Source organism: Balearica regulorum, unplaced genomic scaffold (assembly GCF_011004875.1).
Source record: "Balearica regulorum gibbericeps isolate bBalReg1 unplaced genomic scaffold, bBalReg1.pri scaffold_110_arrow_ctg1, whole genome shotgun sequence".
Lineage (NCBI taxonomy): Eukaryota > Metazoa > Chordata > Aves > Gruiformes > Gruidae > Balearica > Balearica regulorum.
Window position 1 is genome coordinate 1 of NW_022679040.1, and position 9,915 is coordinate 9,915.

The window sequence follows — 9,915 nt, forward strand, 5'->3', positions numbered from 1 at the left end:
CCATGCCCCCCACACCCTGGTGTCACCTCCCCGTGTCCTCCATGTCCCCCCCACCTCCACATCCCCCCCACATCCTCCGTGTCCCCCACACCACCATGTCCCCCCACTTCTCCATGTCCCCACCATCCCTGGTGCCACCTCCCCGTGTCCTCCTTGTCCCCACGTGTCCCACCATCCCTGGTGCCACGTGTCCTCCACCTCCCTGTGTCCCCCCATGTCCTCCATGTCCCCCCACCTCCCCATGTCCCCCCCACCTCCATGTCCCCCCACGTCCTCCATGTCCCCCACACCCCGGTGCCACCTCCCCGTGTCCCCGCGCGTCCCCGCGCGTCCCCTGACCGGTGACGTTGAGCAGCTTGGGCAGGAAGCGTGTCCAGAAGGCGCAGGCCTGGGCGCGGAGCCCCTGGGCCACGGCCAGCGGCCGGGCGTTGAGCCGGGCGTAACGTTGTCCCGCCGCCGTGTAGGTCGGCCAGCGCCGCTCCCGCTCCGCCGCCTCGTTGGGGTCCCTGCGCCAACGGCCTCAGCGCGGCCACCGCCACCGCCGCGGCCACCACCGCCACCGCCGCCACCACCGCCACCGCCGCCGCCGCGCGTGGGCCTCCTCCCGGCCAACCAGCCACGAGGTTTGGCCTCGGCCCTCCCTCCACCCAACCCTTCGATCAACCGTCTCCGTGGGCTTTGCTCCATCCATCCCTCCATCTACCCAGGCTGATCTCCATCCATCCATCCCTCCGTCCATCCATGGAGGCTGATCTCCATCCCTCCATCCATCCATCCCTCCATCTACCCAGGCTGATCTCCATCCATCCTTCCATCCATCCATGGAGGCTGATCTCCATCCATCCCTCCATCCATCCCTCCATCCATCCCTCCATCCATCCCTCCATCCATCCATCCATGTTGGCTTGTCTCCATCCCTCCATCTACCCAGGCTGATCTCCATCCATCCATCCCTCCATCCATCTGTCCATCCATCCCTCCATCTACCCAGGCTGATCTCCATCCATCCCTCCATCCCTCCACGCAGGCTGATCTCCATCCATCCATCCCTCCCTCCATCCATCCCTCCATCCATGTCGGCTTATCTCCATCCATCCATCTACACAGGCTGATCTCCATCCATCCATCCCTCCATCCATCCATCCCTCCCTCCATCCATCCCTCCATCCATCCATCCCTCCATCCATGTCGGCTTATCTCCATCCATCCATCTACACAGGCTGATCTCCATCCATCCATCCATGTCGGCTTGTCTCCATCCCTCCATCCGTCCATGTAGGCTGATCTCCATCCATCCCTCCATCCCTCCACACAGGCTTTTCTCCATCCCTCCATCCCTCCATCCATCTACGTAGGCTGATCTCCATCCATCCCTCCTTCCATCCATCCCATCCCATCCATCCCATCCCTCCATCTACGTAGGCTTGTCTCCATCCATCCCGTCATCCCTCCATCCATGTCGGCTGATCTCCATCCATCCCACCCCATCCCATCCCTCTATCTACGTAGGCTGATCTCCATCCATTGCTCCATCCATCCATCCATGTAGGCTGATCTCCATCCCATCCCACCCCATCCCACCCCATCCCTCTATCCAGGTAGGCTTGTCTCCATCCATCCCTTCATCTATCCATCCATGTTGGCTGATCTCCATCCCTCCATCTACATAGGCTGATCTCCATCCATCCCATCCCTCCATCCATGTCGGCTGATCTCCATCCATCCATGTCGGCTTATCTCCATCCATTGCTCCATCCAGGTAGGCTGATCTCCATCCCTCTGTCTACGTAGGCTGATCTCCATCCATCCCTCCTTCCATCCATCCATGTCGGCTTATCTCCATCCCATCCCACCCCACCCCATCCCATCCTTCTATCTATGTAGGCTGATCTCCATCCATCCATCCCATCCATCCATCCCATCCCTCTATCCAGGTAGGCTTGTCTCCATCCATCCCTCCATCTACGTAGGCTTATCTCCATCCATCCCGTCATCCCTCCATCCATGTCAGCTTATCTCCATCCATCCCACCCCATCCCATCCCTCTGTCTACGTAGGCTGATCTCCATCCATCCATCTATGTAGGCTTATCTCCATCCATCCCATCCCTCCATCCATCCATGTAGGCTGATCTCCATCCATCCATCCATCCATGTCGGCTGATCTCCATCCATTGCTCCATCCAGGTAGGCTGATCTCCATCCCTCTGTCTACGTAGGCTGATCTCCATCCATCCATCCCATCCATCCATCCATCCCTCCTTCCATCCATCCATGTCGGCTGATCTCCATCCATCCCACCCCATCCCATCCCTCTCTCTACGTAGGCTGATCTCCATCCATCCATCCCATCCCTCCATCCCTTCATCCATCCCTCCATCCCTCCCTCCATGTCGGCTGATCTCCACCCCACCCCACCCCTCTATCCACGCGGGCCCATCTCCATCCCTCCACCCCGCCCCGCGCCGATGGCCCCATCCCCGGTGACACCTACCCGGTGCGGGCAAAGTTCCCCCAGTAGCGCATGATCCTCCGGCTGAGCTGCTCCTCCTCGGCCGTGTAGTTGAGGCTGGGGTTGAGGGGTTGCCCGAAGACGAACTCGATCTCGTAGCCGTGAGGAACCCCCATCCACGGCGGCCACAGCAGGTTGGACGCTCGATGATCGAAGAGGTAAGCGAAGACCGTCCCGCCCCTCTCCGCCCACCGTTGGGCGAAATGCATCAGGGGACAAACCACGTTGTGATCCCCCACGATGTCGTCCAACGCTTCTCGGTTCTTCACCGGGTTGTCCTGGTCCAACCAATCGGTGTACTGCAAGACCACCGCCTCCGCCGCCAGCTCGTTGGCTTGGGGCACCCCCAACCTCACCCCCCCCAGGAACTCCTCCCGGCTGATCAGGCTCTCGTTATCCTTCCCGAAACCCGGCACGCCGTAGACCAAGAAGTAGGTGCCTTCATCTTGGACGGCTCCCAAAAGTACCTCGGCCTCGGGGCGACCCCCGGTCCCCAACAAGGCTTCGGGGGTGTCCACCAAGAAATCTCCATCCACCACCGGCACGAAGGCGAAGCGGAAGACGCCCTGTTGGGGCAACACCGCCGCCTCCTGCTCTACCAACTCCGGCGGCGTCTTGGCTCGGAGACAACCCAACAGCTCCGTCTCGTTGGCGACGGTCCCCCCGCCGCCGCCGCCGCACCCCACCAGTTTGCCCAACGTAGCCGCTCGCCGCCGTCCCTCCGCCGCCCCCACGGTGGCCCAAGGACCGTTGGGTGACCCGCTCTGCAGGACCGCCCGACGAAAGAGGGGCCGGCTGGCGGCGGATAACAAGTGCAAACCCACGGAAGCGGCGCCGGCGCTTTCCCCGAAGAGGGTGACGGCGCCGGCGTCTCCTCCGAAAGCCCCGACGTTGGTTTGGATCCACCTCAAAGCCAACCGTTGATCCAACAACCCGACGTTACCCGGCGCTTCGGGGTGACCCGGTAAAGCCAAGAAACCCAAAGCGCCAACCCGGTAGTTCATGGAGACCACCACCACCCCTTCGGCGGCGGCCAGGTAACGTCCGTCGTAGACGTCCAAGGAAGCGGCTCCGCTGTAGAACCCGCCGCCGTAGATCCAAACCAAGACGGGGACGGCGGCGGAAGGTCGAGGAGCCGGTACCCAAACGTTGAGGTAGAGACAATCTTCGCTCATCTCCCGGTTGGGGTTCCACATTTCGGACCCGCCGAACCCGGGAAACATGGTGTCCACCGCTTGGTAACAAGCGTGACGGTGAGAAGAAGCGTCCAACACCCCTCGCCAAGACCTCGCCGGGCGAGGGGGTTGAAAACGAAGACGACCCAACGGGGGTTCGGCGTAAGGGATCCCCAAAAACGCCGTGACGTGGTCGGCGCCGGCGGGGAGACGGACGCCTCTCACCGGCCCGCCGGCCGTGGGGACCACCAGGTCATCGGCGTTGGCCGGGAGGAGGAGGAGGAGGAGGAGGAGAACCGGGAACGCCGGGAACGCCCGGCCCCCCATGGCGCAGGAGGCTGCGGAGAGAGACGACGGAGTTGGGGGGTGGGGACCCCCTGGGAGCGACGCGGGCGGCGGGACCACCCCGGGGTGGGGGGAATGGGAGATGGGGGTCAGCCGTGGGGCTGGGGGGGGGCAGCCGTGGGGCTGGGGGTGGGGCAGCCGTGGGGCTGGGGGGGGTCAGCCGTGGGGTGGGGGGGGCAGCCGTGGGGTGGGGGGGGCAGCCGTGGGGCTGGGGGGGGGGGCAGCCCCCGATGCAATAGGACAACCCCCCCCAGTATTGGGGACACCCCCCCCCACCCCGGGTGCCACGGGACCCCCCACCCATGGGTGCCATCACCGCCGTGGGATTGGCTGCCGGCAGCAGGGCGGGGTCACCGGGCGTCTGGGGGGTTTGGGGGGAGGGGGGGTTGGGCCCCCCAGTACCACCAGTGCCCCCCCCAGTGCCCCCCAGTCCCACCCTGCCCGGCCCCGTGGTCCCTCTGTCCTTGCCGGTGGCTTGGCCACAGCTATGGGGCAGGGCCAGGGCTATGGGGCAGGGCTATGGGGCAGGGCTATGGGGCAGAGCTATGGGGCAGGGCTGTGGGGCAGGGCTGTGGGGCAGGGCTGTGGGGCAGGTTCACAGCTATAGGGCAGGGCTATGGGGCAGGGTCACAGCTATGGGGCAGGGCTATGGGGCAGGGGCAGGGCTATGGGGCAGGGCTGTGGGGCAGGGTCACAGCTATAGGGCAGGGCTATGGGGCAGGGGCAGGGCTATGGGGCAGGGCTATGGGGCAGGGGCAGGGCTATGGGGCAGAGCTATGGGGCAGAGCTATGGGGCACCCCAGGGTGGGCTGGGTGCTGGGTAACCCCCCCCATGGGGACACCCCCCCCCCCATAGGGACACCCCACCCCCCCCCCCCCAGGACCAGCTGTGGGGCCGGGGCAGGTGGCGGCTCCCGAAATAGCCCCACAAATCCCCAGCGGAAACTGCCGGGGGCGGGGGGGGGGGGGGGGGGGCACACGCGTGTGCGCGGGGGGGGGGTGCAGGGGGGGAGCACACACGTGTGTGGGGTCACACGCGTGTAATGGCACCTGCAAGCGTCTGTGTGTGTGTGTGTGCGCGACCCCCCCCAGCCCCACTGATCTGCCCCATAGGGACCCCCCAGCCCTTATAGATCCAGCCCCATAGAACCCTGCCCCATAGAACCCTGCCCCATAGAACCCTGCCCCATAGGGCCCCCCAGCCCCTATAGATCTGGGCCCATAGAACCCTGCCCCATAGGGCCCCCCAGCCCCTATAGATCTGGGCCCATAGAACCCTGCCCCATAGAACCCTGCCTCATAGGGACCCCCAGCCCCTATAGATCTGGGCCCATAGAACCCTGCCCCATAGAACCCTGCCCCATAGGGCCCCCCAGCCCCTATAGATCCAGCCCCATAGGGACATCTATACACCCAGCCCCCCCCAGAGAGACCCTCCCTCCCCCCCAATGCCCTACACGTCCCTGGGGAGACGCCCAGTCCCTGCACACCCAACCTATAGAGCCCAGCCCCACAGGGACACCCCGGTGCCCCATAGACACCCCCCCAGCCCCTAGACATCCATAGGGAGATGCCCAGCCCCTATACCCCCAGCCCCACAGATTCCCTGCCCCATAGACACCCCCCCCCCCAGCCCCTAGACATCCATAGGGAGATGCCCAGCCCCTATACCCCCAGCCCCACAGATTCCCTGCCCCATAGACCCCCCCCCCCCAGCCCCTAGACATCCATAGGGAGATGCCCAGCCCCTATACCCCCAGCCCCACAGATTCCCTGCCCCATAGACACCCCCCCCCTTCCATCCCCTAGACATCCATAGGGAGATGCCCGCCCCCTCCCCAGCCCCACAGATCCCCGCCCCATAGGGAGCCCCGCCCCACAGGGACACCCCGCCCCCCCCCCCAGCCCCATATACATCCCTGGGGAGACGCCCACCCCCTCCCCCCCCCCCCAGCCAGCCCCATAGAGCCCTGCCCCATAGGGAGCCCCTCCCCCACCCCTGATTGCAAGTGGTACCCGAGGGTGGGGCTGGGGGGGGGAGGGGCAGCGGGGGGGGGGGATGGGGAGGGGAAAAGGGGGGGATGGGGGAGGGATGGGGAGATGGAGGGGGGGTGGGGGGTGATGGGGGGATGGGGGGCTGGGGGGGTGGGATAATGGGGGGGATGGGGGAGGGATGGGGAGATGGAGGGGGGGTGGGGGATGATGGGGGGCTGGGGGGATGGGGGGGTGGGATAATGGGGGGGATGGGGGAGGGATGGGGAGATGGAGGGGGGTGGGGGGTGATGGGGGGATGGGGGGATGGGGGGTGGGATAATGGGGGGGATGGGGGAGGGATGGGGGTGGGGGAGGGATGGAGGGGGGGGATGGGGGGTGGGGGCTCATGGGGGGCGATGGGGGGGGATGGGAGGGATGGAGAGGTGGGGGGAGGGGAGGACGGACGGCTGGCTGGCTGGAGGACAGACGGACGGGGGGTGGGGGCTGGGGGGTGGGGGGTTGGGGGGCTGGGGGGGGGGCAGAGGACCGAGGGACGGACCCGCTCTCGCCTCCGTCCTGCGCCGCTCTGCTCCGGCGTCTGGAAAACACCGGGGGGGGAAGGGTTAAATGGGGGGGGGGAGGGGTCACATGGAGCCGCCCCTCCCCCTGCTGCAGTGCCGCCCCTCCCCCAGGCCGGGGGGATCCGCGTGGCCGGGGGCTGCGCACCCCCCACCCCCCCCCAAAAAAAAATAAACACCCGGGGGAGGGGGGTGCTGCTGCCCCATTGCTGCCCCACTGCTGCCCCATTGGATTGCTCTGCCCCACTGCTGCCCCACTGCTGCCCCACTGCTGCCCCATTGGATTGCTCTGCCCCACTGCTGCCCCATTGGATTGCTCTGCCCCACTGCTGCCCCACTGCTGCCCCATTGGATTGCTCTGCCCCACTGCTGCCCCACTGCTGCCCCATTGCTGCCCTATTGCTGCCCCATTGCTGCCCCATTGCTGCCCCACTGCTGCCCCACTGCTGCCCCATTACTGCCCCACTGCTGCCCCACGGCTGCCCCACTGCTGCCCCACTGCTGCCCCACTGCTGCCCCACTGCTGCCCCACTGCTGCCCCATTGCTGCCCCACTGCTGCCCCATTGCTGCCCCATTGCTGCCCCACTGCTGCCCCACTGCTGCCCCATTACTGCCCCACTGCTGCCCCACGGCTGCCCCACTGCTGCCCCACTGCTGCCCCACTGCTGCCCCACTGCTGCCCCATTGCTGCCCCACTGCTGCCCCATTGGATTGCTCTGCCCCACTGCTGCCCCACTGCTGCCCCACTGCTGCCCCATTGGATTGCTCTGCCCCACTGCTGCCCCATTGCTGCCCCATTGGATTGCTCTGCCCCATTGCTGCCCCATTGCTGCCCCACTGCTGCCCCATTGCTGCCCCACTGCTGCCCCATTGCTGCCCCACTGCTGCCCCATTGCTGCCCCACTGCTGCCCCATTGGAGTGCTCTGCCCCACTGCTGCCCCACTGCTGCCCCACCGCTGCCCCACTGCTGCCGCACTGAATTGCTCTGCCCCACCGCTGCCCCACCGCTGCCCCATCACCGCAGTGACCACCCGCGCCCGCCTGGGGGCGCCCTTTCGGGAGGGGGCAGCGCGAGACGCCGGGGGGGGGGGATGGGGATGGGGGAGGGGGGATTGGGGGGGGTGTCCTGCCCCTCCCCCCCCCCCCCGGGACCTGCCCCTCCCCCCCCCAGAGCTATAATTATCCCGGGGGAACCCGAGACGGGGCCGGGCCCCTCCCCCCCCCCCGTGTCCGGGGGTGGGTGGGGGGGTGTGCGCACACGCGTGTGCAAGCAGCACGGCAGGTGCACACGCGTGGGCCACCCCCGCCCCGTACTGCACACGCGTGTGCGCAACTGGGGGACGGACGGACACCCCACCCCCACCCCCCCGCGGATGTACACGCGTGTGTCGCCGGGACCCCTCCGTTGCACACGCGTGTGCCATCGGGGTCGCCTATATCCTACCCACGCGTGGCCGCACGCGTGCGCCGCCCCGTATGGCCACGCGTGTGCCGATTGCGCACGCGTGTGCCGCCGGGCCCCCGATATCGCACACGCGTGTGACGTCGGGTCCCCTGTATTTTCCACACGCGTGTACCGCAGGACCCCTGTACCGCACACGCGTGTGCCGCAGGGACCCCCCCCACACACACACGCGTGTCCACACGCGTGTGCCACCCCGCACGCCCACGCGTGCGCTGCCAGGACCCCCGTGTTGCACGCGCGCGTGTGCCGCAGGACCCCTGTATTGCTCACGCGTGTGACCTCGGGTCGCCTGTATGTTACACACACGTGTGACATCATCGGGGCCCCTGCATCGCGCATGTGTGACATCATCGGGGCCCCTGCATCGCGCGTACATGTGACATCATCGGGGCCCCTGCATCGCACACGTGTGACATCATCGGGGCCCCTGCATCGCGCGTACATGTGACATCATCGGGGCCCCTGCATCGCACACGTGTGACATCATCGGGCCCCTGCATCACGCACACGCGTGTGCCGCAGGACCCCTGTATTGCTCACGCGTGTGACCTCGGGTCGCCTGTATGTTACACACGCGCGTGACATCATCAGGGCCCCTGCATCGCACACGTGTGACATCATTGGGTCCCCTGCATCGCGCACACGCGTGACATCATCGGGGCCCCTGCATCGCGCACGTGTGACATCATTGGGTCCCCTGCATTGCACACATGTGACATCATCAGGGCCCCAGCATTGCGCACGCGTGTGACATCATCGGGGCCCCTGCATCGCGCACATGCGTGTGCCGCAGGACCCCTGTATTGCTCACGCGTGTGACCTCGGGTCGCCTGTATGTTACACATGTGTGTGACATCATCGGGGCCCCTGCATTGTGCACATGTGACATCATCGGGGCCCCTGCATCACCCACGTGTGACATCATCGGGGCCCCTGCATCGCGCACGTGTGACATCATCGGGGCCCCTGCATCGCGCACACGCGTGTGCCGCAGGACGCCCCCCCCCCCCCACGCGCGCACACACATCGCACACGCGTGTGCCACACGCGTTGCCCGGGGTGCTCCCCCGCCCCCACCCATGGGTGCCCTCCACGTCATCGCCCGGGGAGGGGGCAAAGGTCACCGGGCCCCGCCCCCGCCCAGCTGTGCTCGGGGGGGGGGGGGGGGAGGGGCGCGGCGTCACCCCGGTGATGTTTGTGTTGGTAACGAGGGGTGGGGGGGGGGTGTGACGTCACGGGGGTGACATCAGCGGGGTGGGGAGAACGGGGACACCCTGTCGCACGCACGGGGGGGGGGTGGGGGGAGCCCCGAGCGGCTCCTGCAGCCCACGGGTCCACCGCGACCAGGAGAACCCCCCGTCCCCACGTCCCCACCACCAACCAGGACACCCCGTGTCCCACGTCCCCACCGAACCCCCGGACACCCCCGTGTCCCATGTCCCCACCACCAGCCAGGAGAACCCCCTGTCCCACGTCCCCACCATGAACCAGGACACCCCGTGTCCCCCCACATCCCCACTGAACCCCCGGACACCCCCATTGTCCCCCCCGTCCCCACGTCCCCACCAAGACCAGGACACCCCCGTGTCCCCCACGTCCCCACCGAACCCCCGGACACCCCCATTGTCCCCACGTCCCCACCACCAGCCAGGACACCCCCATGGCACACGTGTCCACCACCAACGAGGACACCCCGTCCCCACGTCCCCACCATGAGCCAGGACACCCCGTGTCCCACGTCCCCACCAAACCCCTGGACACCCCCATTGTCCCCACGTCCCCACCACGAGCCAGGACACCCCCGTGTCCCTCGTGTCCCCACCAAGCCCCTTGACATCCCTGTGTCCCCCCCCGTCCCCACGTCC

At 66.9% G+C, this 9,915-nt stretch overlaps 1 protein-coding gene across 1 annotated transcript; it reads right to left on the reverse strand.

Moving 5' to 3' along the window:
- Nucleotides 1–290: 290 nt before the first annotated feature.
- ACHE (acetylcholinesterase (Yt blood group)) lies at nucleotides 291–6,624 on the reverse strand (the record flags this gene model as incomplete). The annotated part of the gene is made up of 3 exons (XM_075741522.1): nucleotides 6,565–6,624; nucleotides 2,494–4,024; nucleotides 291–506 (listed from the first exon to the last, which is right to left on the reverse strand). Coding segments are annotated over exons 2-3 (1,736 nt in total), but the record flags the coding sequence as incomplete, so codon positions are not given.
- Nucleotides 6,625–9,915: the final 3,291 nt, after the last annotated feature.